The following is a 27207-nucleotide window of genomic DNA, read 5'->3' on the forward strand; positions in this document are numbered from 1 at the left end:
CCCTCCTGTGATTAGATGGCATGTGCCCGGGGCCATGCGATACCCCATGCCCCCGTGGGCGGTATGCGCTGTTTTAGTGGCATGGAGGTTTTCTTCATCAACCTGGTAAAGAACGTGCAGGTTTTCAGACTACTGGAAAAAGTGTTTTGTGCTGTTCGGAAGTATTATTTATTCTCTTAATGATACCCATGGACACTAAGAGATTTAAAAAGTCTCCACAGAAGCATTTGCTTGATCTTGGACAGCTGCCCAACATTAATCCAGATGTATGTGAGAGGTTTGGACATTAACGTGCTTTAGAAAGCATCTCATGTTACTGCTGTTCTGACTGGAACAGGGGTCTGCAACCTGCGGCTCTCCAGATGTTCATGGACTACAAATCCCATCAATTGGCCTCCCCCGCTGGCAGGAGGTGCAATTTGATGATTTGAGATTTGTTGATTTTATTTTGTGCTCTATTTGTATGTTCATGTTCACCACCCTGAGCCCTTCGGGGGAGGGCGGTATATAAATGAAATGAAATGAAATGAAATGAAATAAATAAATAAATAAATAAATAAATAAATAAATAAATAAATTTGTAGTCCATGAACATCTGGAGAGCCGCAGGTTGCAGACCCCTGGACTGGAACCTCAGGCTGCAATAGAAATGGAAATGAGTTTTGTTCACAGCTGGCCACTGAGATCTAGAATTAAGATCATGGAAGAACCTTTTGTTCAGCATTGCCTAGAAAAGGGGTGTGGTCAGTTTGTCAGACTACAATCTTGGGGGGGGAGGGAGCCGGAGTTATAAGTGTTGACCTATACTCTTTTCTATCAAAAGACCAAAGTACAATTCTAAATTCATCTGCCACTTCTTCCTGGACCTTATTTGTAGTTCAGTGCTCCACAGGGGTCCTAATGTCTGCCTTGCTCTTTTCTCCAACCCCCTTTTTAAACAAAAAAATTAAAAATAAAGAAAAATCGCATTGTGCCTCCAACACACCCCACCCTTCAGCCTAGGCTGTGCTAGTGCCCACCTAACTCCGGATACCAGGCTGTCCCCTTTGTCCTCTCCCTACCCCTTTGCTTCCTACTGCTTAGGAGACTCCCCACAAAAAGAAAAGCTGGGGGTGGGAGACAACTCAATCATTCCCCATCCATGCAGAGATAGGGGCAAATGTGGCTCAGAACCAGTTTCTGGCCCCTGATCCCCATATATAAGCTTCTAACGGCCAGAGCTCACATACGCATCCCTCCGTCCTGAACCTATCTCTGCCCCAGATCTTCGAAGGAGGGGGAATAACAAAGCAGCAGACATTATCATGGCCGAGCCTTGGAACTGCTGGGCATTCAGGCTGGCAGCTAGGCTAAGGTGACCAGATTGTCACCTTTTTAAACCGGGACGGGTTGCGTGTGCACGTGCGCGGCCGCAGGAGCGCACTGCCTTTTGGGGCGCTCCCCAGTTTCCCGTCCTGTCACAGGGCGGGAAAAGGGGAGCGCCCCAGAAGGCAAAATCGGGAAAGGTAAAAAACCCCGCGGGAGGCGGGACAGATTGGTTTAAGGCGGGACTGTCCCGCCAAAAGCTGGATGTCTGGTCACCTTAAGCTAGGCCCACCCAGCAGTAAGGGCGGCTGCAATTGGAGAAAGTGGGAGAAAGATGGGCAGGGCAGGGCGGGGGCGGGGGAAGGCAAAATCCCAGTCAGAATAAGGAAGTTCATGGAGGCAACCCAGCAACAGGTCAGTACCATACAATATAATGAGCTTGGCCTCAGCCAGCTGGAGTTTGCTTGCAACGCTTAGGGCAGAGTTCTCCTCTAACCAGTTTCGACAAAGGCTGCATTTTAAAAATATTCTTTAATGCTCACAGATATTTGGGACTATTTTCACCTGCGGAAACATGGTACTTTCACTTCCGCCGCACCATGACTGAGAGCGCTTAGAACTTTTGGTGGAAAAGGGTATAGTTCTTTAAGGGGTTCATCTTAACCAGTGGGTAACAGTTGGGTTAACAAGGGGAGCAGTGTGATTTCTGGGAAGGCCACATTTGATTTCTGGTCTCCTGTTAGGAATTAGGAGCTTGTATCTTTAAAAAGAGATGGAACATGAAAGTCCTAAGCAGGTAAGAAGCAGCTCATTTGCTCAGCTGCTCTAGGAAGCCTCCTTATACAGCTTGCACTTTATACAGGGTGGGGGGGGGAAGAATCCTCATTAGAATAAAATCTGAGGCTCGAGAATGGTAAAATGAAATACGCCTCTCTTTATTATGCTAATACGGAACTAGCCTGTCGAAAAGCATATTTAGATATGTGTTGTGATACTGATGAAATAAATTTGTAACAAGTGGAGGAACTATGAAAGGCCCCTTCCGCACATGCAGAATAATGCACTTTCAATCCACTTTCGATGCACTTTGCAGCTGTCCAGAATAGCAAAATCCACTTGCAAACCATTGTGGAAATGGATTGAAAATGCATTATTCTGCATGTGCAGAAGGGGCTATAGGCTGGGTAGAAGCCGCCAAAGAAACTGAATGCCCGGTGCTGTAACACTATTCGGCACATTTACTCAGAAATTAGAGCCACTGTGTTCAGTGGGAGATTCTCATAAAAGGGTACACAGGATTGGGGCCTTCGGAGGGGATCGAAGCCCTTTGCATGCATTATCACAACAGATGCAAATAACTGCACTTTTAAGACACAGTTCGGTTTGGCTGTTGTGGATTTCTGGAATGTGTGGCCGTGGTCTGGTAGGTTTTGCTCCTAGCGTTTCGTCCACGTCCTAGCGGGTGAAATGTTAGGAGCAAAAACTACCAGTCCATGGCCACACAGCCTGGTAAACCCACAACAGCCAGCTGATTCCGGTTGTGAAAGCCTTGGGTGATACAATTCAATTTTCTTGCTTCAGGCATCTCTGTTCCACATGCCAGTTAAAGAGAGGCAAGGTTACCTCTGTCTTCCATAAACTTGTAAAGCTGCTGGAGGAAGTTGTCCCTCTCTTCCGGATCAGGTTCTTCCTCTGGCTGTCAAAAACAAACAGAAAAGACATTTTTAGGCGCATTTGCCCTAATAGCTATTACCAGCATTTTACCTGCCCAGCACAGTCCCACAAAATCTGAAAGCCAATGTGGTATAGTGGTTAAGAGCAGGTGCACTCTAATCTGGGGAACCGGGTTTGATTCCCCGCTGCCACTTGAGATGTGGAGGCTTATCTGGTGAACTAGATTAGCTTGGGCACTCCAACACACACCAACTGGGTGACTTTTGTCTAGTTACAGTTCTTTGGAGCTCTCTCAGCCCCACCTACCTCACAGGGTGTCGGTTGTGGGGGAGGAAGGCAAATGAGTTTGTAAGCCTCTTTGAGTCTTCTTAGAGGAGAGAAAAGGGGGGGAATACAAATCCAATTCTTTTTAAAAAAAGCTATCTCAGAGAGAATTCATTCACAGAAATAGACACTTTGGCATACAAGCCGCTTAGTCACATGAACACAAGTTTAATACTACGCATTAAGAGGACAAGAACACATCTTGGATGGAGACATCAGATGAATAGTAGCTAGGACTCTGGAGGCTAGCAAAGTCAGTCTTCATTTTGCAGGAACCCCTAAATGCAGCACACTAAGAGCCCACTGGACTGTAAATAGAGTTAGTGTCAGGAAGCAAAGAACAATTATAATTGGGTGCTGTGTCCCCAAGTTTTTTCCAGATGCATCAGCCACAACTGTTTTATTTTCTCTGCTGAAAAGACTGCCTCATGGAACCTTAAGTACAATTACAAAAACAAGGATGGAATCCTACATACACCGACTAGGGAGTAAACTTGGTCCAATCCTGTTTTGACCTAGATGGCCCAGGTTGGCCTGATCTCTTCAGATCTCAAAAGCTAAGCAGGATCAACCCTGGTTAGTATTTGAATGGGAGACAGATACAGATACAGGCAATGGCAAATCACCCCTGAACATCATTTGCCTAGAGAACTGTATGGAACCATCATTCAGTTGCAATCTGATTGCACTTTGCACACGGAGACTTAATTCAGTCGGATGTACTTCTGAATACCCATGCTTTGCTTTGCTTTGCTAGAAGTAAGGAGAGGATTAAAGGAAGAAAACATGCTTTGCATATCTATGGTCTCAAGATCAAACCACAGTCCCTCTCACCTGAAGGATGTCAGGTGAGGAAGATCTGACTCACCAGGTATCATAGCAGTTGATGTGAAGCTAGAGGGAACAATGGCCCAACTGCACTAAAAGACAGTTCACATGTGACCAACCACATTTTCCGACATGATGCTTTGCCAATTCAGGTGAGCCCCCTTTTTCTTCCAGGCAGAAGCCGAGGCAGACTAAAGGAATGGTCTTGCAATAATAATGCTGAATCTTTCCAACAATATTGATGGAGAGTGTGATCAAATCTTTTCCAAGCAAAGAAGGCAAAAGGGACCTTTGCGTCCCCCCACCCCACATCCTGTCCTCTCCAAAAAGCTGCTCCTCAAAGATCAAGGAAACCCTCAGAAACCCACAGAGGGAAGCCAAGGAGGCTTAGAACAATTAGGAGGAATCTGCAGAAACTATCTCCACCTATTTTCCCTTTGCAGAGAAGTTTGCGCAGGGGAATGACCACACATCCTATATTGTTCAGGCGCCCCTTCACCCCAGTCTGACAACCTGGACTGGTTTTGCAGGGAGTCAACAAGACAGTGTGCGGAGCACGCAAGGATCTCACCTGTGAATTCCACTCTAGTCACAGAAGCTAGGAGCCCAAACCTCTGAACAGCAGAAATGCAATTTTTAAATACTACAGGTGGTGCTTTTCACATAAATCACAGAAATACAGAGTTGGAAGGGACCTCTACGATCATCTAGTCCAACCCCATGCACAATGCAGGAAATTCACAAGTCCCCCCCCCCCCCCCCATGCCCAGAAGATGGCAAAAACCTCCAGGACCCCCTGGCCAGTCTGGAGGAAAATTATTTCCTGAACTCAAAGCAGCAATCAGCATTTCCCTGGGCATGTAAGAAAGGGTCGTGAGAGTTGGGCGCTGACTCATCCCTTTCTGCCCTCTCTCTCATGAGCTGCCTAAGTTCACAAAATCAGCACTGCTATCAGATGGCCATCTGGCCTCTGCTTCACAACCTCCAAAGAAAGAGACCCCCCCACCACCACCTCCCAAGGGAGCCTGCTCCACTAAGGACCTGCTCTCACTGTCAGGAAGTTCTTCCTAATGTTTAGCCAACAACTCTTTCTGATTTAATTTCAACCTGCTGGGTCTGGTCTGACCTTCTGCGGCAACATCGCACCATTCTGCACCATCCCGTATATGACAGAATCCCGACTGTTGTGGCTTTTAATAGTTATCAAATCAGGGGAGGCGCAGCAAGGACAACCAGCTCCACCGTATTTATGCACTGGAGGGGAAATTGCCGATTGCTTCTGCTTGTTGCAAATGTGAATACGTTTCAGTGGAACACGATGCACACGCAGTTTGCTAGAGATTCTGGGCGGAGCCGCATGAATGGCTCTTTCGGACCGGGTTGCCTTTGTATCGACAGATCACTCAGAAAAAAACAGGTCCCACAGAGCCCAACCTGCATTGGAAATGAGAAAAAATATCTGGGGGGAGCAGATTTTTCTTGCAAGGGCTTTCTTCCCTCTCCAGACACCCTGTTGATTGTAGGGTTCCATATTAAACAGAAAACAATGTTTCGGTTAACAAGACAGGCCTGTCGAAATTTTAGCAATAAAATTGGCCCTTATTGGGCTTTCCCTAATTGCTGAAAGCACTTCACAGCCCAAATAGGAAACAAATTTGTTTCTCCTTGACTGACACTTATGCTTATTGGGGCAGGAGGAAGGTGACATTCACAAGGTGTATCACTGTTCATATCCTTCCATTGTTTCTGGGGGGGGGGGGGGGGAAGATGGCACAGCAAACATTTAGCGCACTGAACTGCAGTGGCCATTTGGCTCAGCCTTTTCAATCTCAAGCACGTTTCCAACCAAGTCATGTTCATTCCATGGATTTTGAAATCTCCGGTTTGTTTATGAGCTTCACACCGCCTTTCACAATTTAAAATAAGATATGTCTGGGTACTTCTTCATTAAACTTTTAGAAGGGGAAAAGATCACGGGGCAAACATTTTTAGGTAAGGGAAGTCCTGTTAGATGCTACAATCAAAATACTGGCTGTTGTGGGTTTTTCTGAGTTGTATGGCCATGGTCCAGCAGTTGTTGCTTCTAACATTTTGCCTGCATCTTTAGAGGCATATGGTAAGATGCATTTCTCTCTGTGGCCCACTGTGAAGGGATGGCGTGGTGGGATATATATTTTGTCCACCTCACAGGTGGGTGAGGCATACTTGCATGTGTCTGGGTGTTCATTTGCAGTTGCATCACTCCACAGCGTGCCACGGAGAGAAACACATCTTACCGTAACATGCCTCTAAGGAGCCAACCATACATGGGGCTGAAATGTCAGGAGCAAAAACTACCAGACTGTGCCTACACGAAATCCACAACAGTGTGTTGATTCTGGCCGTGAAAGCCTGCAACAATATATTGTCAAAATAGTTCATTTACATTTGATGGCCTGACCTATCACATTAGGGGACAAACAGGCCCGGAACAGGAAGCTGTCACTTGTTTCCAGAAGACATGCCTGACATACACAAAGGCAAACTGGCCTTGAATCGATCCATAGGTTAATGACAAGACTGCCAAACAGAACCAGAGGGCTTGAAGTCAACAACACCTTGGTGGGAGCAAAAGGCAAGGGAATCTCCTCCCTTAAATCGTTTTGCTTCCCACTGCAGGGGTTTGTGCTGCACCCGACCTGGTGCTAAAGCCAGCAACCCACCCAAGTGTCCAGCACATGTCCAGAAGCCATCAGACATCATTTACGTGACAGGAGGAGAAAGAGCCGGAGGGGTGACTTTGCAGGTTTCAAAGCTGGGGCCGTGGGAAGCAAGCAAATGATGGCTGGATGTGTATAAACTATCACCATGTCGCAGGTGGCTCATGTTGACCCTGCGTGGTTTTCAAGGCAACAAATGTTCAAGGGTGGCTTGCCGTTGCCTGCCTCAGTGTAGTGACCCTAGACTTCCTGAGTGGTCTCCCATCCAAATACTAACCACAAACTAACTAACTAAGCTGACTAACTTGCTTAGCTTCCAAGATCTGATGAGATCAGGCTAGCCTGGGCCATTCTGTTCAGGGCTACTCACGCAAGACACGGGCAACACAGCTGGAGCACCACAATGAGGAACAAGGCAAGAGTGTCCAGCATAACCTTCCTTCACCATTCGGCTGTTCCACAATATGTGTGGGTAACAAGAGGCTGGAGATGTGGGTTGCTGCTTAGGGAGAGGCAAGATCTGCAGGCCCTTCTAGAGCAGGGGTGTCCCACTCTGGCCCCCCAGATGTTCATGGACTATGATTCCCATCAGTCCCTGCCAGCATGGTGGCAGGGACTGATGGGAATTGTAATCCATGAACATCTGGGGTCCCAGAGTTGGACACCCCTGCTCTAGAAAGCAGACGCAGCCAAAAAGGAACTCTTTAAGGACTCATGGCACAGGAGGTGGGGCTGTGTAACGTAACTGAGAGTTCTAACCCACGGGCTGGGAACCATGTTGTCTAAGAATATCCTCTTTCCCTCTGGAGAAAGCCTGTGTGGTGTAGTGGCTAAGAGCAGCTGACTTTACCCTGGAGGACCAGGTTTGTTTCCCCACTCCTCCACATCAAGTCCACCCAGTGATATTATGGCTGCCACCCTCTGTGAGAGACAGTGTGATGTAGTGGTTAAGAGAAGGTGGATCTTAATCTGGGGAATCAAACCCCAAATCTACTCCACATGAGTGGCTGACTCTTATCTGGAGAATGGCGTTTGAGTCCTCACTCCTCCGAATGGAGCCTGCTGGGTGACCTTGGGCCAGTCACAGTTCTCTCAGAACTCTCACAGCCCCACCTACCTCACAAAGTGTCTGTTGTGTGGGGCGGGAGGAAAGGCGATCGTAAGCTGCTATGAAACTCCTTTCTGTACAGAAAAGCAGGATATAAAAAAACCCAACTCTTTCTTCTTCTTCTTCATCTTCTGGAGTGACTGTGTGTGCTTGGGATTGGGAGAGAAAGAAAATCACATTCCACAAGTACCATCTGGCTTGCAGTAATTAGGATCCAGGCCATGTTTCCATTTGTTTTAAGTCTATGCATTTAATGTCACATACCTGGCAGAGGTTTGTGCAAAAAAAAAAGGTTGCTACTCTCGTTAACCAAAATTCTTCCTTGTGCCTGTTAAAATAAGGTTAAATAACCTCTGGGGTGCTGTGTGGTTTCCGGGCTGTATGGCCGTGTTCTAGCAGCATTCTCTCCTGACGTTTCACCTGCATCTGTGGTGGCATCTTCACAGCATCTTCAGCCACAGATGCAGGTGAAACGTCAGGAGAGAATGCTGCTAGAACACAGCCATACAGCCCGGAAACCACCCAGCACCCTAGTGATTCCGGCCGTGAAAGCCTTCGACAATACATTAAATAACCTCTATTATGGGCATGGGTGGGAGCAGGCAAAGTTTCTCCCACCTAGCTAAATACAGTTTCTACCAATGTAACTATTCACTGCTGCAGACCTGGGACTCTGTCCTTCCAATATTTTAAATCCAATTTAAAAGTGAATCGTTCCGTTTTTGAAGAAGGGTGCATTTGGTGAAGAGAAGGTTAAGAGGTGACATGATATCCATGTTTAGATAGTTGAAGGGATGTCATGTTGGTGAGGGAGCAAGCTTGTTTTCTGCTGCTCCAGAGACTGGGACCAGGAGTAATGGGTTCAAGGTGAAGGAAAAGATACTCCACCTAAACATCAGGAAAAACTTCCTGACAGTCAGGGCTGTTCGACTGTAGAATGCACTACCTTGGAGTGTGGTGGAGAATCCTTCTTGGGAGGTTTTTAAAGAGAGGCTCGATGGCCATCTGTCGGGAGTGCTTTGATTGGGTGTTCCTGCATTGCAGAGGGTTGGACTTGACGGCCCTTGGGGTCTCTTCCAGCTCTATGATTCTGATTCATTACAAAGGAAAATGAAAGGGAGTCAAATTATTACTTTTAAACAGCTGACGGAGCAAGTACAGTGACTGAGATAGGATTTCTCCAATACCCATAGACGCGAACAGCACTGTTTGTTTAGGCCTGTGAACAAGCAGTTCATGCTATAGTTGCATGGCCATCATGTATTGAAACTGACAGCCAAGTTCTAAGAAGCCATCGTGGGACCCAGTGACATTCAAATATCTGCTTCCATTTTAAGCACTACAAGGTTTAAAAAAGGCAGCGTAACAACAGAATAGTGACTCTTCGGAAAAGAGGAAAGGCAGTAGGAGCCATCGACTTTAACGTACGCAAATCAGACAATCTTGCCCCCATCGGTATTGCCCTAAAGGATGAAGAAGCCTATTTTTAGAAGGACTTATGAGTCCATATGTTTTATGCAAAAGCAAGTATAATAGCAGCTGCGCAAGCATCAAGGTGTTAGAACGTGCTGGAAGGTTGCAGTTTGGCTTTTTGCATTCTAAGTCAGCCAAGAGGCTGCAAACATCTTGCTGCATTGCTTGACCTCAAGAACTAAGAAATCACCTATGAGAAGCACTCCAAGAACAACAAAATGCCACGGGCAGCTCACAGGAAAGGACATCTATCTTCCAGCAAGGACAAGAGTCCAACAGATACAATAATCATACCGCAGTAGCTATAGACTGTCTACCATCGGTCATAGAGGCAAAACAGACAGGAGTGTCTGGATTTAACTTTACATATATAAGGTTTTTACAGAAGTTTCAAACTGCAACTCCTGCATGCTTTCTGTCATTTGTGTGTGTGTGTGTGCTTAAAACATGCAACGATAGCTGCATGGGGTTTTCAGCTAAGAATTTGATTTCCCAAGGCCAGTGAAGAGGAGCGTAAAGGAAGAACAGTAGTAAAAGCTACCAGCTGTTTGCTAAAATCCCACATTCCCAGTTCTAAAAATTTAATTCAGGATTCCATTAGATTCCCCCCACCCCCCGCATTGTATGATGTGCAAAGAAAGCCAAGCCCTTGCCGCTGAAGGGAACAGATGTTAGTTTAGCGAAGATCTCCTCCAAACCATTGCATCCAATGAGAAAAAGGGGGAAATGCCTGTTCTCAGGGTGCAAGAACTGCAGTGCTTCAGCGAGAGAAGCACAGTCCTTTGAACCTCGTGAAGTCCAAAGAAGGGTGAGTGTGGTCCCAGTTTGGATAAACTTTGGAGATTTAGAGGTCCCATCAGCACAAAGCAACTACTAGCCACAGGGAAATTTGAACAAGTGGCTACTGACAGGGTTGAGCGGAGATCTGGCTTACAGCTCAAGAATTTGGATTTGACAAATCAGATGCTTACCCCCAGAAAAGGAGTGGCTCACGTCCAAGCAACGTGAACAGGAAAATTAATAAAACTTTTCGAAACTGATGAAACCTGGATGGGAAACCGATTATCGTTCAAAATACAACGCACGCTACTTTTGGGAGAGCTGGAAAAAAGAGACCTTGTCATTTGAACAGTACAAGGGATTGTTCTAGTGAGGGGCGCACAAGGTAAACAACCACAAAACTATCTTAAGACACCCAGTGAGCACGACAACCAGGGTTGTTGTTTTTTTGCAAGTCTCCTCAGACACATCTGAACCCAATACAGGTGTTTCTGAAGAAGCAAAAGTCACAGTTGATTTGTTGGACAATTCAAAGGACCTGTGTTCCTAGCAGATTTACTGGCCTGATTCATATCAGATTCTAATCTACAATTCACCACATATATCAAGTTTGCATGGGGCGGAGGGGAGAGGAATGGGGTAAGAATGGTGCCACAGAAATTTGGGTGAGTCCTTGGCTGAACTGGCTGTTGTGGGTTTTCCAGGCTGTGTGGCTATGCTCTGGCACCTCTTACCGTGACCCGCCTCTGAGGATGCCAGCCCCAGATGCGAGTAGCAGAGTGCTGGACTAGATGGACTCTGGTCTGATCCAGCAGGCTTGTTCTTATGAGAAATGTTAGGAGCGAAAACGACCAGACTAAAGCCACAAAGCTCGGAAAACCCACCACAGTCAGGGGATTCTGGCCGTGGAAGCCTTTGACAATACGTCCTGGGCTGGCTGCTCAGAACACAGGAAGCCATCCATCTCACTTACCTCACTGACAATAAGACGAGGCAGAAATGGATATCTTGAGATATGCTTTGAGGAAAGGGAGCAGCAGCCCAAAAGCGACCCCGCAAAGAAGTGCTACTACGTAATTTCTGCACATTCCTGCAGAACACACGAATACCTCATACAAGCTCCGCTGAAACCGATGATGTAGTTGTTCAAGTGTTGGGTCGAAAGCCACCGTCTGCAGGTAAGCTCAGCACTCTTGGGAAAGGCTTCCGTGCAGCCAAAACATACCACGGGATCGCCAAAATGGCAACGTCTCGGCAAAAAGAAGCTAGCCTCGGATAATTTGTTGGCTTGATTAGAAAAGGAGGATTTCTGCCTACCCGTTATTTCCCGAACACGCCAAGTGAAAGATGCTCCAGTTCATAAAGCAGATAGAGAAAGCACATGAAGATTATTTACTTACTGGCTGACTCTGTCTGCATTTCAAGTCGGCAGTGGCCCCTTGAGCGTAACCTCTGACAAAATTCCTGACTACTTTCCTCGGAGAGATTTTGGGGGGAGGGAGGGAGGGGGAGAGAAGGAGACAGCGCATTGAAAAGGAGACTAACCTATGTCTGAGAACCTGAAAATGTTAATTTGGCTTAATGATTCAGCATGACAGTTTTTTCTGCTGACAGCAGGAGAGCTAAATCCAGTGTCCTATCAGCTAGCTTCATCTCTGAATATTCATCTTTTCTTTTGCGGGGTGGGGGGGTGGGGGGGAGAGGACATTCTCCACCACTACATGAAACAATAGATTCTACAGATTTCTCCTTCCCATGTACTTTTACCATTCTTACTTTTCCTCCACAGCTTCTTTTCTCCCTATCAGGCTTGGGGGGAAAGTCCTTTTACTCCACAGGAATGCTTGCCTTCTTCCTTTTCTTTTTTTTCTTTTTGAAAAACAAAGCTCCCCCCCCCTCCCTTGCCTTTTGTTCGAAAAGACAGAAAGCTCTTTGGAAGCAAGGCTGCAAGGTATAAAATATCCAGTTAAAAGGGGCCGTCCTTGATAGTCACTTACCTGCGAAGCAGGATATTTACAAATGCTGAAGGGTGGAGGTAGGGGGAGAGAGGGAGCCAGTGCGAGCTGCAACAGTTCACACCCTGCAAAATGTGGCCTATTCTCTGTGTATAACAACACAAGGAAGGGGGAGGGGAGGGGAGCTTTCACATTCCACAAATGATCAGGCTTTTTACATTTCGCCCAGTTATTAGCATGCTTGCATGGAAAGTGACTCCATTTTGTTAGCAAAAGCCACTGCTTTTCCTGGCACGGCGAGGACGGAAAACAGGCTTCCCTTTCTTCCTGTACGGAAAGAGAGAAAAAGACCGCATGCACCACCAAGTCGCTGGGAGAGATCGGGAAACTTATACAAATCTTGGCCCCTCAAACACCCCTCCCCGCCATTCTTAAAGCTACAGACCGAACATGCAAGGAAGCCTTACCTACGTGCTGCCGCCGTTCTCTCTCTCTCAAGTGAGCAGCGGTGATATTGTCCCCCTTGTCTACCTACAGCCTGCTCACCATGCCTCGCTGTACTTCAGCCTAACTTGCAAATGTCCCCTCCCCTCCTCATGCTGCACCGAGCCCACTGTTATGCAGCATCGCTTACATGCTCATCCATGTTTCCCACACACACACACACACACGCACACGCACGCGCGCACAAAAATCAGACATTACATGAAAGGGAAGAGAAAGAGACAGCCCATTTCAAAGCATCTGGCAAACCTCCCCGGGCAGCCAGCCAAGCTTTGGCTAAATCTTCCCCTCTTTGCGGAGCATGCTCACTGGGAACCAACAGTGCATCGCCATGGCAACCCCGTAGGCAGCCTCTAAGCATGAACAGCCATTCTGTTTTCGGCCTTCCGAGACCACAGACCGAGGAGGGGGAAGCGAAAGGGAAACAACGTTGTACTTCGACGCAGCCAAGTTGCTGCTCCGCTTTTCTCGGCTCCGCACGGGCTCGGCGTTCCATGTGGCGCAAACAAAAGAAAAAGTCCGGCCTGTTTTCTTCCCGGGAGGGCCAGGTTTTGAAACCAGACAGAATTCACAAGATTCACACACACACACACCCAGCAGCACGTGAAACTGCAGGGTTTTGGAGAGATGAAGAAAAGGACAAGCTTTGCTCTCTGCCAACGGGAGCGATGTTCTACAGCTGGATTCTTGGAGGGGAGGTGACTTCTCAGCTTTTGTTTTAGATTGCTTTCGCGGGGGAGGGTTCACATTTAAGAATCCCTCAAACCCCATGGCTTCCCAACTATTAAAAACCTCAATCCAGAGAATCAAGTTCACAGAGAGCTTCCCCTCTGCCACAAACAAAACTCCCACTGGACTCTGAGCGTTGAGACAAAGAACGCATTTGGCTACTATGCCAAGAAAAAAAGCAAATGGAGAAGAGGACACCACAAGGATCCTCAGCCTGCTCTTAGGTCCCATGAAGGCCACAAACAGAAGCAACAAGACCACCAAAATAAACAATAGTTTCTCTCACAGCACTCCGGCCTTCCCTGTGAGCAAGACCCAAGGCTGACTGGGACGGCCACTACACCCCAAAACTAAGCAGGGAAAGAGATTCACCATCTTTCCCCCTCGCTCCAGCATTGACCCAAGCATTTTACAAGGGTGAAGCCTTGTAACTAGGGTTGCCAACCTCCAGGTGGGGCCTGGAGAGCTCCTAAAATTGCAACTGATCTCCAAATGACGGAGGTGACTTATGGAGAAGACGGCTGCTCCGCAGGCAGGATCCCACGATTCCGCTCCCCAAGCCCTGCCCCTCTGTAAGCTCCGCCCCCAAATCTCCAGGAGTTTCCCAACTCGGAACTGGCAACTCGGCTTCTAACCATCTCCCCATTGAAAAAGGAAAGCCCAGAGGAAAGTCCCACCGTGAATTCAAGGGCTGGAAAACCAGCAGACAGCAGACAAAACAGGGCATCATAGCTATCCCACCTCTGCTCATTTAATTAAAAAAAAGTTGCAGTAGAAAATAGTTCTTCAATGAGACAGGAAAAACACATCTCAGTTTATCGTCGAAGGCTTTCACGGCCAGATTCAACTGGTTGTGGTGGGTTTTCCGGGCTGGGGCTGGTGGATCTTATTCCTAACGTTTCGCCTGCATCTGTGGCTGGCGTCTTCAGAGGTGTATCACAGAGGGAAGTCTGTTATCACAGAGGGAAGTCTGGACACCGTGTGTAACAGACTTTCCTCTGTGATTCACCTCTGAAGATGCCAGCCACAGATGTAGGCGAAACGTTAGGAACAAGATCCACCAGACCACGGCCACACAGCCCAGAAAACCCACCAGAACCAACATCTCAGTTTGTTTTTTCTAGTGCTCTTCCCCTGACTTTTACCAAGGCTTCTGAAAAAGCAGGCTTCATTCTTACTGTGCAAGTATTTCAGAACCCAGAACCTACCCCTTCACATCTAGTGGTTCTTTAAGACAGGTTGCCTTTCCTCATATCACAGATTAAGGTTTCAGCTCTCCTTGCAAGGTAGATATTTGAACAGAGCACTTCTGGCTCTGCAGTCGTTCCGCTGGGCTGAATGACAGTTTGCCAGAGATCCCTCTCCTCCTGATGGTCTCTCTTGGTCCGTGGAGGATCCTGCTACATGAGCAGGCCGAGCAAAAGATTTTTACATCCCCATTCCGTTGTTTCGTGATCAGAACACCTCAAATAATTCTGAGCGAGATTGGTGAAGATTGTCCGTTTTCGCCCAAAGCGATCCACAGTTGTCCCAATCACGATAGAAACAATAAAGAAGAAACACAATCTGGCTGAAAGAACTGTGAGGAGAGGAGGAGGAGGAGGAGGAGGAGGAGAAGAAGAAGAAGAAGAAGAAGAAGAAGGAGAAGAAGAGGTAGAAGAAGAGGAAGAAGAAGAAGAAGAGGAAGAAGAAGAAAGAAGAAGAAGAAGAAGAAGAAGAAGAAGAAGAAGAAGAAGAAGAAGAAGAAGAAGAAGAAGAAGAAGAAGAAGAAGAGGAGGAGGAGGAGGAAGAGGAAGAGGAGGAGGAGTTTGGATTTATATCCCCCCTTTCTCTCCTGCAGGAGACTCAAAGGGGCTTACAATCTCCTTGTCCTTCCCCCTCACAACAAACACCCTGTGAGGTAGATGCGGCCCAAGGTCACCCAGCTGGCGTGTGTGGGAGTGCACAGGCTAATCTGAATTCCCCAGATAAGCCTCCACAGCTCAGGCGGCAGAGCTGGGATTAAACCCAGTCCCTCCAGATTAGATACACGAGCTCTTAACCTCCTACGCCACTGCTGCTCCCCTCTGGGTTCTGGGTTCTGAAATACTTGCACAGTAAGAACATGGCTGGCTTTTCAGGAGCCTTGGTAAAAATCAGGGGAAGAGCCCTGGAAAAGAGCAACCGGTCAACTTGAGGTCTCTGTTCTCTTGACTCTGAATCCATCTCCCATCGTCACAGGCACCGAAATGGCCCACTCAAAGCAGCAACACACCAATGCACAGCTTCCCATTTTCATTATTTTAATTTTATTTATGTGACTTCTAGACCTCCCTTTCTTGTATGGATTCAGGGCGGCTTCCAACAATCCTTTAGGGTAAAACAATGAAGTCAGTGGCAATAGATTCCAGTCAACATCATGGTGCCGTGATAACAGCCCAAGGGAGATAAAAAACATCATCCGCACACCAACCCCTCGTAACCAAGAAGCATCAATATATCACGCCAAGGAGGAAAGGGAGGTGGAGAGAAAAGGAAAAAAGGAAGGGGGGAAATGACCAGTTCTCCTAACTTTCAAATGACTATTAGATGAGAGGGGTTTTTTGTTCCTTTTATAATAAAAGGAACAGAAGAAAGATGGTTAATTAAAAGTATTTCTTATTTATCGTTTCTTTCGTGATTGGGACAACTCTGACCACTTTGGGTCAAAACGGACAATCTTAAGCAATTATTTGAGGTGCTCTGATCATGAAACAACAGAACGGGGACGTAAAAACCTTTTGCTTGGCTGCTGATTTGGCCTTTCCTGCTTCCTTCCCCTCTCGAAGGAAGCTCAAGGCTGTTGATCCTTCGCCAGTTTCTACCCTTTGCCGGATCTGTGCCTTCTAAGAGTTGTTTCCCCTGGGAATATGAGTTCATGTATGTCAAGGCACAAGAGATATGACTTCAATGATAATCAAAAACGCAATGGAAATCCTAATATACATATATAAGCCTGCTGGAAGTTCAAGTATATAAATTCTATATTGGATCACTCTTATCCATATGTTGGTTTGTTTTCTGTTTACTTAATAGTACTCTCTTCAATGATAGCCCCACTAATATACCTAGAATAGAATGTAGACGCTGCGGCTCAGAGGAAGAACCTCAGTTTTGCTTGCAGAAGTCTCCAAGTTCAGTCCCTGGCATCAGAACCGTAGCGAGGGGGGTGCCCTGCACCCCTGTCACGCCCCCGCTGCCCCGGAACACCCCCGCCACACCCCTGAACCGGCGCATGCCCAGTGCAAGACCCCACCCCCCTTCCCCCTGGGCGCTATGCCACTGCCTGGCATCTCCATTTTAAAAAAGACCAGACGGTAGATGCCTTAAAGACCTTTAACAGAGACCCTGGAGAGCTGAAAGACCTCTAACAGAGACCCTGGAGAGCTGGAATGGACAACAACTGAGCTTGCCAGGCTCTGGTTCAGTACTTGCAATCCACTTTCACAACTGTTTGCAAAGTGCACTGAAAGCGGATTGAAAGTGCATTATGCTGCATATGCGGGCCTACAAGGCAGCTTCATGTCAGACTAACTTACTAGCAGTTTTCTGAATCTACTTGGAACCCCTTTTCAGAAATCGGTGTCATTTTTACCTACTTTCTAGCCTCCCAACCAAAACAAGTTTTACAAGTTTTTTTTAACACACACACCAGTTAGAAGATAAACAATCCCTCACGGATACGCCACACAGTTCTGGAGACTTTTTAGTTTTCAATTTGCCCATTAATTCCAGAACTTAATCTCCTGTATTACATACAATCAATATTTGAGAAGAGAGGAAAAAACACAGGCATGGTCCTGCCTATTAAGAGCATTTTCCATTTTTCAGGAAGTCTACCTTGAAGGTAAGCAACGAGGGGGGTCCCATGTTGTTGTCAGTCTCCCATTTTGTCATAACTCATACAAATGGAATCATAAGTCGAAACAATTGTTGCAGTGAGATACACACATTTAACACTCCTCTACCAAGCAAGTTTGAGCAAAAAGCAAGAAGATCCCTGTTTATTTGATTTTGAAGGGTCTATGTACTCTTCATTGTCTATGTACACTTAATCTATCAGGTTACACAGTGTCTTTACATAACCTGATAGATTAAGTGTACATAGAAAATAAAGCAGCTTAAAGATCTTCTTAACAAAATTCCTACAGTTCTTTCCCATTTCAGCATTATCTTTCCCTTATGTTCCTTAATGCCAGACAGCTTCCTAAACTGGATGGGAGTACCAGTCATCAGTAACCTCAATTTGTTCTGTCTGCAAGACAGGTGAAAGGTGAGAAAGAAGTGCCCTATATTACATTCCAACTAATTTTTTCCATGGATCCTTTTAAACCTATGGTAATGAAAAATCTATGAAATGGTATGAATTACTGGCAAAAGACGACACGGGCATCTTCCAATCCATGGCATAAAATTAACATGAACATAAGAACATAAGAACTAGCCTGCTGGATCAGACCAGAGTCCATCTAGTCCAGCACTCTGCTACTCGCAGTGGCTCACCAGGTGCCTTTGGGAGCTCACATGCAGGATGTGAAAGCAATGGCCTTCTGCGGCTGCTGCTCCTGAGCACCTGGTCTGCTAAGGCATTTGCAATCTGAGATCAAGGAGGATCAAGATTGGTAGCCATAGATTGACTTCTCCTCCATAAATCTGTCCAAGTCCTTTTTAAAGCTATCCAGGTTAGTGGCCATCACCACCTCCTGTGGCAGCATATTCCAAACACCAATCACACGTTGCGTGAAGAAGTGTTTCCTTTTATTAGTCCTAATTCTTCCCCCCAGCATTTTCGAATGCCCCCTGGTTCTAGTATTGTGAGAGAGAGAAATTTCTCTCTGTCAACACATTTTCTACCCCATGCATAATTTTATAGACTTCAATCATATCCCCCCCCTCAGACGGCTTTATACAAGGGCATGACAATCCTTGCAGTTTTATTATCAACTCCTTTCCTAATTATCCCCAGCATAGAGTTTGCCTTTTTTCACAGCTGCCATGCATTGAGTTGACATTCCCATGGAACTATCAACTAAGACGCCCAAATCCCTTTCCTGGTTTGTGACTGATAGCACTGACCCTTGTAGTGCGTTTTCTTTTAAAGCAACTTCTAAAACACATTTAAGAAGCTGTGTTTCATGAGAATGATCCTGGTCTTCTTGGGACTAGAATGAGAAAGAAGTTAAGAACAGGAGAGTTTGTACATATTTTAAGAATGTATAAACTTCTTTTCAATTAAGTGAGAGAATTCAACACTGCTTCAGGGGGCTCCAGTATACTATAGAGTTGGGTTCCACGATTTTTGTAGAGAGCACTGATAGAAACACACAATTTCCTGTGACTTCAACCTGAAGGCTGAGAGAGGTTATTGTGTAAATATGGCTACATAACGTAAAGGAAAACAAAGTCAGTTCAAGGAATAAGTGCTTCCCTTTTGAAACACTAGTGGGAGAAAAACTCCGTCTTTGATTTACCAAAAGACTGCAGCTGCACTCTGACTCTGCAAATATTTCGAGCTGGTATGAATTAATCTATAGCTGACGTTGTGGCATCTTGATGATGTACAGCTGCGAGCATCTGTAGACACAGCTTTAATGCTATCCCACCCCCACAAAAAAGGGATCGACCAAAAAGCCACTGCAAGCACACAGACCTTCGAACGTGACACATATCCCCATCGTCTCAGGACATGGCATGTATAGCGGTTGCATCTGAAAGCCGCAAACAGCACATTCATGTTCCCCATGCCTGGATCTCACCTCACCACCACTCCTTGCCATACATAGTCCACTACCATTTTTACATAGAAAAAAACACACCTGTATTTTCCAGATGGTTCCATATCAGAGGCCAGCGCAATAATACGACAGAGGATATCCGCACAAAAAAAACCACACCTGGGACCCAGGAGCATAGCAAGACAGCCCAAAAGATGTGCTCCTAAGCAATCGCCCCACTCCAAAACCTTGCAGTATAAACCGGACTTCAGAGCTGCACATTTAAGCTGTCAGCTTTCGAACGATTCTTGAACTATCATCCCCCTATAGATTTTTTAAAAATGATTTAAACCACCAAGGTAACCATTTTTTAAAAATTAAATGTTATAATCCAGTGATGGCGAACCTATGGCACGGGTGCCAGAGGCGGCACTCAGAGCCCTCTCTGTGGGCACGTGCAAATAGAGTCCCCCCCACACACATCTAGGCTGGCCTGAGTCGCTGGGCTTATTAGGATTAAACCTAAAACCTAGTTTTGGGGAAGCAGTGTAGGTAACCCTGTTAAATGCTGTTAAACACCACTGATTTTCATATGAGGAACTAAAGATTACTGCAATCAGCTTTGCCACCTGGGGGTAGGCTTCAGATTGCTGGCAACGGGGCTTGCTTCTGAGTAAACCTTCCTAGGGTCTTGATTCACCCATTGGAAGAGTTGCACGGTTGCTTCAAAGCAAAGCCACCAACTACCACCAAGCTTACTCCCGAGTAACGCACGCCTCGGAGCCAACTTTTTTTTCTAAACTAAAGCTTCAGTATTCGGGTTACATTGCCATGTTGGCACTTGGCGATAAATAAGTGGGTTTTGAATTGCAATTTGGGCACTCGGTCTCGAAAAGGTTCGCCATCACTGTTATAATCTAACCTGTTTATGTGCTTGCCACCAAGTCACAGCTGACTTATGGTAATCTTGTGGGGCGTTCAAAGCAAGAGGCGTTCAGAAGGTGGCCTGCCTCTACGTGGGGTGAGAAAGTTCGGGGAGAACTGTGACTGGCCCAGAAGGCTTCAGGTGCAGGAGACGGGAAACAAACCCAGTTCTCCAGATTAAAGTCTGATGCTTGCAACCACTACGACCCACTGGCTCTCAGTTGTTCTCTACCCGTTCTCAAATTCCAAAAGTGGTTCACCGTTTCAGCAAGGCTGAGGATTCTTGGGATAGCCTCTCGTTGAGCGAGATGAACTAAATGAGCCACACCGTTCATATTAATCCATGGAATTTTAGACAGAATTCCTTTGAAAAGCTCTCTTGAAATGTAATTGCGTTCACCTTCAAAAATACAAGTATCTCTGAAGATCAAGGTGCGACAATCGTACTCAATGGGAACTCAACTGGCCTTACCTCTTGAATACATTTCTACAGGACTGAATAACTAGCAAAGTCTATTCAACCAAATGTACGCATGGAGCAGGTACATGGTTCTCCTAGCAGGCCATATTTGTGAGTCAGAGTTCAATCAATCACATTTCATCCATCTTCTGAAGCAGCAGGTCAGTTGCTGGGTAGCAACAGTGAGGCACAGTTCTTACCTTTATGTCCTATTTGTGGCTTCCCTTGAGACACTGGGGTGGGAAATGTCTGGGCATGGGTGGTGATGCTAATCTTGACCTGATCCGTTTAGTGCAGGGGTCTGCAACCTGCGGCTCTCCAGATGTTCGCGGACTACAATTGGCCATGGTGGCAGGAGCTGATGAGAATTGTAGTCCATGAACATCTGGAGAGTTGCAGGTTGCAGACCCCTGGTTTAGTGGGTGTTGTTACATCAAGTGGATCCTGCCGCCCTTCCCTTTGGGTTAGAATTGATAGTAGGCACCATCTTTTATATGATCTTAATAATGCTGCATTTTAATGGGGTAGAGTTTATATTTATTAGAGCCTGTATTAACTGATATTTAACGGATTTTAATCTGATATATGTGCTCTATTTTACATGTTGTTCACCGCCCTGAGCCCTCCGGGGGAGGGCGGTATATAAACCTAATCAATCAATCAATCAATCAATCAATCAATCAATCAATCAATCAATCAATCAATCAATCAATAAGGAGAAGTACAAATAAATCCATCCCATCTCTCTGTTAGATAATGCCTCCTGCAACCCACCACGGAAATCAGAGGGAAACTTGCTCTTAAACAGACAAGAGATGTGATGATCTAGAGTAGGGGTGGCCAACCTATGGTGCGCCAATGTTCATGGACTACAATTCCCATCAGCCCCTGCCAGCATGGCCAATTTATTGATCCATGGCCCGAGGGATATCTGGATGGCTTCTACAAGCGCCAGGGCTTTTTTGGCCTAGTAGAACAAATTTCCAGGAGACATCAGAGCCCTGCAAGAGATTTCACAGGTCTGCAGGGCCTGCAAGACCGGACTGTTCCACCAGGCCTTTTCCATCTAGCCAGTCAGACCAAACAAATTATAGTCATCTTCTTTCGGTCTCCGGGTTTGGGGGAAGGAGGAGCAGGGCAAGTTGGAAGGGATTATGCTACCATATACTTTTGTAATAATTCTGTAATGTATATTGTTATTGCCGTTTTGTACTATTGTTTTAATTGTTGTAAGGTTCTATTTTAAATGTTTTCTTGTTTTATGGATTGTATTTATTGATTGTTGTGACCCACCCTGAGCCCTGCGGGGATAGGGCGGGATATAAATTCAAAATAATTTTTTTTAATTAATTCAGCATCTTCCAGTAAAACAGCAACCCATACCGTTTACCTGAAAGCAAGCCGGCTGAAGAGACTAGCCCTAATTTTCAAGTCAGCATCAAAAGGATCAAGTAGTAAAGATCTCTGAAAACTGTTTTACAAGCGTGGCATAATGTTATTATATTTGGGGTATGTCACATGCTCGTTGAGCTACATGCTTGCTAAAACAACAAAAGACAACACACTTACCGCTACCTCTTCTTCTTTATGCTCCCCTTTGTCTTCCTCTTCGTCGCTCCCTGCCTCTGCTCCCTCCTCTTCGTCGCTGCTGGACGATTCCAAGATTTCGCGCATGTCCATCTTCCAGTTCGCAGGTATCACTTTCTGGTTGAAAAAGAAGCTTGCTTCTTGCAACCCTTTGGAGGAAAACGGCCCGTGGTTACTCACTCAAGGTACCAAGAATCAAAAATGCATAACTACCAACTAGCACTAGCCTAGCCTTCTCGCTCAACAATTCTACATTTCATGTTAAGACTGCCAAGTTCAGTGCAGCGTTTATCAAGGGAAACGTGGAAGGAGTAATCCCCAGGGTTTTAACAACATTAAGGGGCATTCTCAAATTTATTCTTTTGTGTCAGGTAATGTGAAATGAGTACCAATAACTGGCTCTTTGCTCATGATCGCGGGCATCCTGAAATTGTCATCCTACGCTTTCAGATAAACTGTCCAGTTCTTATAATGTAGGACATTTAAGCCACGGCATACTTTAATTCCTGTTATTCACATGGCATGGAAAAAGGCATAGCAAAAGATCCTGTGTGGGAAAGTTGGCTTTTGGGAATGTTCTCACAATCCCATGTAGAAGAATACAAGGAACAATGTTTCCACCCCTTTCCCCTCCTACCTGCCCCACAACAGGCACCTTGTCAGGTAGGTGGGGCTGACAGAATTCTGAGAGAACTCTGACTCGTCCAAAGTCACCCAGCAGGCTTCACTTGGAAGAGTGGGGAAACAAACCAGATTAGAGTCCACTGCTCTTAACCACTATTCCATGCTGGCCCTCATTCCAAATGCATGTTGCCAATGGCTAACTTTAGTTTTTAAGCACTTACATAGGGCTGCAAGTAAACTTAGATCAACATCCCTTCCAAACATTATCCTTAAAAAAAATACTTTTGACACTAAAAATCTGAAATATGCAAATCTCCATGACAACCAGGCAACAGCCTATAGATTGTCAAGTGAATGAGCAAATCCTCTTCCAGAATGATTGGCTTGCTGTGACTTCCTTCCTGGCCATACCAAGATGCCCTTCCTTGTGTGACAGTAGAAACAAGGTGTTTTGGAAGTGTTGCATGCAACGGAAGTTAATGTGAACTGGCAGTCTTCAGAATCATGGAGCAGGAAGAAGGGCCATCCAGACCAACCCCCTGCCATGCAGGAAGATAGAGTCAAAGCACTCTCGACTGATGGCCATCCAGTCTCGGTTGAAAAACCTCCAAAGAAGGAGACTCCACCACACTCTGAGGCCGTGCATTCCACTGTCGAACAGCCCTTACTAGTCTACTGAGGTAGGGAGCAGAAAACAGGGATGGGCAGGAGTGCAGATTTGACTACACCACACCCAAACCTGCAGCTCTTCTTTTCCTCAGGTCTAGGTAGGTCCCAAACTCTTGCTACTTCCACCATCTGAGCTCCACAGTGGCCACTTGTGTCCTTTACACAGACAGTTGTGTTTACTTAGTATCCCTGCTTCTATAGATCTGTGTACCCTACTCACAACCATTCTGTCAAGACAGGCATTACTCTAGAGAAATTAAGGCCTAACCACACTGCGCTCAGGTAAACAAATCCCTGAAATGCACTTGTTCAGAGGGAAAACAGCTCTGCTGAGGGGGAGATTCGGACTACAGAAACAGCAGTGGGAGATGTTAAGTTTGCCAACGTTTTTCCCAGAATTACCGCTGCTCTCGGCATGACAGAGATCAGGTTCTGTGGAAAAAATGGCTGCTTAAGAAGAAGAAGAGGAGGAGGAGGAGGAGGAGGAGGAGGAGGAGGAGGAGAGTTTGGATTTATATCCCCCCTTTCTCTCCTGCAGGAGACTCAAAGGGGCTTACAATCTCCTTGCCCTTCCCCCCTCACAACAAACACCCTGTGAGGTGGGTGGGGCTGAGAGAGCTCCAAGAAGCTGTGACTAGCCCAAGGTCACCCAGCTGGCGTGTGTGCACAGGCTAATCTGAATTCCCCAGATAAGCCTCCACAGCTCAGGCGGCAGAACGGGGAATCAAACCCGGTTCCTTTAGATTAGATACACGAGCTCTTAACCGCCTACGCCACTGCTGCTCCTTGATGAATGCTACAGCATTATACTCTGCTGAGGCCACTCCCATCCCCAAACCCTACCCTCTCTAGGCTCTATCCTCAAACCTCCAGGAATTTCCCAATCCATTGTGTATGTTATGATGGCCTGAAGCATCGTTTGCCTTAAAAGGGGATTAGATAGATTTACTGAGGAAAGGTCTGTCTCCATGCAGAAGCAGCCAGCCTCTGAATCGCAGTGTCAGGAGGCAACATTAGGGGAAGGCCTCAGACGCTTTGCCCTTTCTGTTGGCCCCCCAGAGCAAATGACTGGCCACTGTGAGACAGGGTGCTGGACTACCGGACCACTGGTCTGATCCAGCAGGGCTCCTACTCACAATAATGAGTTTAAATTATGAACAGAAAGGTACCGGCTAGATATTAGGAACAGATTATGTACAGTAAGAGTAGCTCAGAAGTGAAATCGGCTGCCTAGAAAGGTGGTGAGCTCCCTTTCACTGGCAGTCTTCAAGCAGCGGCTGAATGGACGTTTGTCAGGGATGTTCTAAGCTGATCCTGCACTGAACAGGGGGTTGGACTAGATGGCCTGTACGGCCCCTTCCAACTCTATGATTCTTCTTATATTCTTAAGGGTGCTCAATGTTTTCCCCACACGATACATCCCCCTCCCACTGGAAGAACTCTTTCCCCCAGCAATGTGGCTAGCCCTGATCTCTGGAGCATGTTCTCTCAGTCTGCAAAAACTAAATTCTATATTAGCAGGTGTGACAGAGACAAGGGTAGATGGTGAGGCAGGATAATACTGCTGGACTCGTCTTGTATGTGGGCTTCCTAGAGGCACGTGGCTGGCCACTGTGTGAACAGACTGTGGGGTTTGATGGACCTTGGTCTGACCCAGCACAGCTTTCAAATTCTTATTGTCTTGCTCTACAACCAGGGAACCACACATAAGAACCAATTACCGGTAGGAACATGTGCCGAAATCAATGGGATTAATACCACTTGGGCTCAAGTAGGTACTATTGTAATCCTAAACACAGCTGCTTTGGAGCAAGTCCCCTGGAAATTAATTATCCTAATTCTTAAGGGTGAACGGCCAATTTATCATATATGGGATAAAAAGGGTAACTTCACATCTAGCCTCATGCCACTACACTGCAAGACTCATTCGTTTTTTAGTCATCTAAAGGATAACTTTTGAAGTTTACCTTTGGTAGAAGTCTGCTTGGATTTGGTAATGTTTAGGATGTCTAATTCCTCAATGTTCTTTCTGGCTACCGAATAGCTGAAAGGGAATCGTTTTGAAAAGTTATAACTCGGCAGGCTTTTCAGTGTGCTAAATATTTTTCCATTAAGCCGTATATTATAAATACATTTCCTTGGCTGATAACAAATGTGTACTGCCGGTGACAAAACACATTCTTAAATCCTGTCCAACTATTTCAATTTTTAAATTTTTTCAATGTTTAAATTAAGTCAAGTTAAAAACTTTGCATACTTGAGAGAATAACCCTTACAACCAAAATTACAGGGCAAATTTAAAAGGTTAGATTCATCAGTGTGGGAGCAGACCTTCATGGGGAAAAACGTCCCTCCCCCTCATCACAGCAGTCCCATAGACAAAAAACCACTAGGGTCGAAGGAGGAGAACAGTTTGGATTTATACTCCACTTTTCTCAGCCACATAGTGTCTCACAATGGCTTTCAAACCACTTTCACTTCCTCTTCCCCCAACAGATACCTTGTGAGACAAGTGATGCTGACAGAGTTCAGAGAGAACTGTGACTGGCCCAAGGTCACCCAACAGGCTTCATGTGTACGAGAGGAGAAACACCTGGTTCTCCAGATTAGAGTCCCCCTGCTCTTAACCACTACATCACGCTGGCTCTCAGAGAAGGTGGCAGCTATAATGTCAAAGCCTACATTTTTTAGCATCCACTAGCTATATAACAGGAGTTGTGGCATCAAAAGGCACAACTGCAACCAGAGTTCAGCTTTTGATTTCACTGTTTCAGCCGTTTTGTGCAACAGTGTCAGCCAAGGACCTTGGGGCACAGGAAGTCAAATCCTTGCTCAGCTGATTGGGTTTGGAGAAATCATCAGCTCTCAGCCAGATTTCCCTGACTGCAAAGAGGGATTCAGGTGGGTAGTCATAGGGGCCTGAAGCAGATGAGAACAATGAGTCCAGTGGCACCTTTAAGATCAACAATCTTTTGTCTGCATGTCTTAAAAGTGCCACTGGACTCCAACTTTTTTCTGCAAAGAGGGAAATGGCTACAACCTCGCAGGAGATAATCATGCTGAACCAGTGCAGCACAGTGAAGCAATCCGCACTTGAAAAACCCTGAACATTCAAAGTATATACTTATGAGAGCCAGCATGGTGCAGTGGTTAACAGCAGGTGCACTCTAATCTGGAGAACCGGGTTTGACCCCCTGCTCTGCCACATGAGGTGTGGCTTATTTGATGAACCAGATTAGCTTGTGCAGTCCAATACATGCCAGCTGGGTGACCTTGGGCTAGTCAAAGTTCTTTGCCTCAGCCCCACCCACCTCACAGGGTGTTTGTTGTGGGGGAAGGGAAGGGAAAGTAGATTGTAAGCAAGCCCCTTTGAGTCTCCACTCTCCCTGAGGAGAGAAAGGGGGGATATAAATCCAAACTCCTCCTCTTCTTCTAGTGCAAAGACACACACACTCTCTCTCTCCAATACCAACCAAATCCAGTATTTCTGCCAGGTATGAAATACATGCCACTCTCCTGCATGTTCACACATGCAAGGGCACTTATATGGAGTGATGAATAAATTGAAGGAGCACATATTAGGGCTGCAGGCTTGAAAAAATCAAGATGGCGCAAGTCAGCCATATTTCGCTCACTCAACAGAGGGATCCCATGTTAAGGAGCCCAATCTCTCAATCGAAAGGGAATCCCTGCTCACAAGGAAGACTGTCGTTTCCTGCAGCAGCCTGCCACTGTTTTCTGAGGCTATTTTTAGATTTCATGTGTGGGTGTTGCAGAAAACAAAAACGACGGCTTCTCTAACATTGAGCATTACCTGGTGTGAACTACATGG

General features: G+C 46.1%; 1 protein-coding gene across 2 annotated transcripts in view; it reads right to left on the bottom strand.

Annotated features, from left to right (window-relative positions):
* The window catches only part of ARID4A (AT-rich interaction domain 4A), a 93684-nt gene that overhangs the window by 30810 nt on the left and 35667 nt on the right, over window positions 1-27207 (bottom strand). Inside the window, exons 10-12 of one of the 2 annotated variants that reach the window (XM_048485903.1) lie at window positions 25343-25419; window positions 22065-22231; window positions 2929-3001 (exon numbers count right to left, since the gene is read on the bottom strand). In XM_048485903.1, the coding sequence (XP_048341860.1) occupies window positions 2929-3001; window positions 22065-22231; window positions 25343-25419 (317 nt within the window). Of the gene's footprint in view, window positions 1-2928; window positions 3002-11591; window positions 12111-22064; window positions 22232-25342; window positions 25420-27207 lie in introns of those variants that run through there. The other variant, XM_048485904.1, reaches the window with a different exon arrangement.

Source organism: Sphaerodactylus townsendi, linkage group LG02, assembly GCF_021028975.2.
Source record: "Sphaerodactylus townsendi isolate TG3544 linkage group LG02, MPM_Stown_v2.3, whole genome shotgun sequence".
NCBI lineage: Eukaryota > Metazoa > Chordata > Lepidosauria > Squamata > Sphaerodactylidae > Sphaerodactylus > Sphaerodactylus townsendi.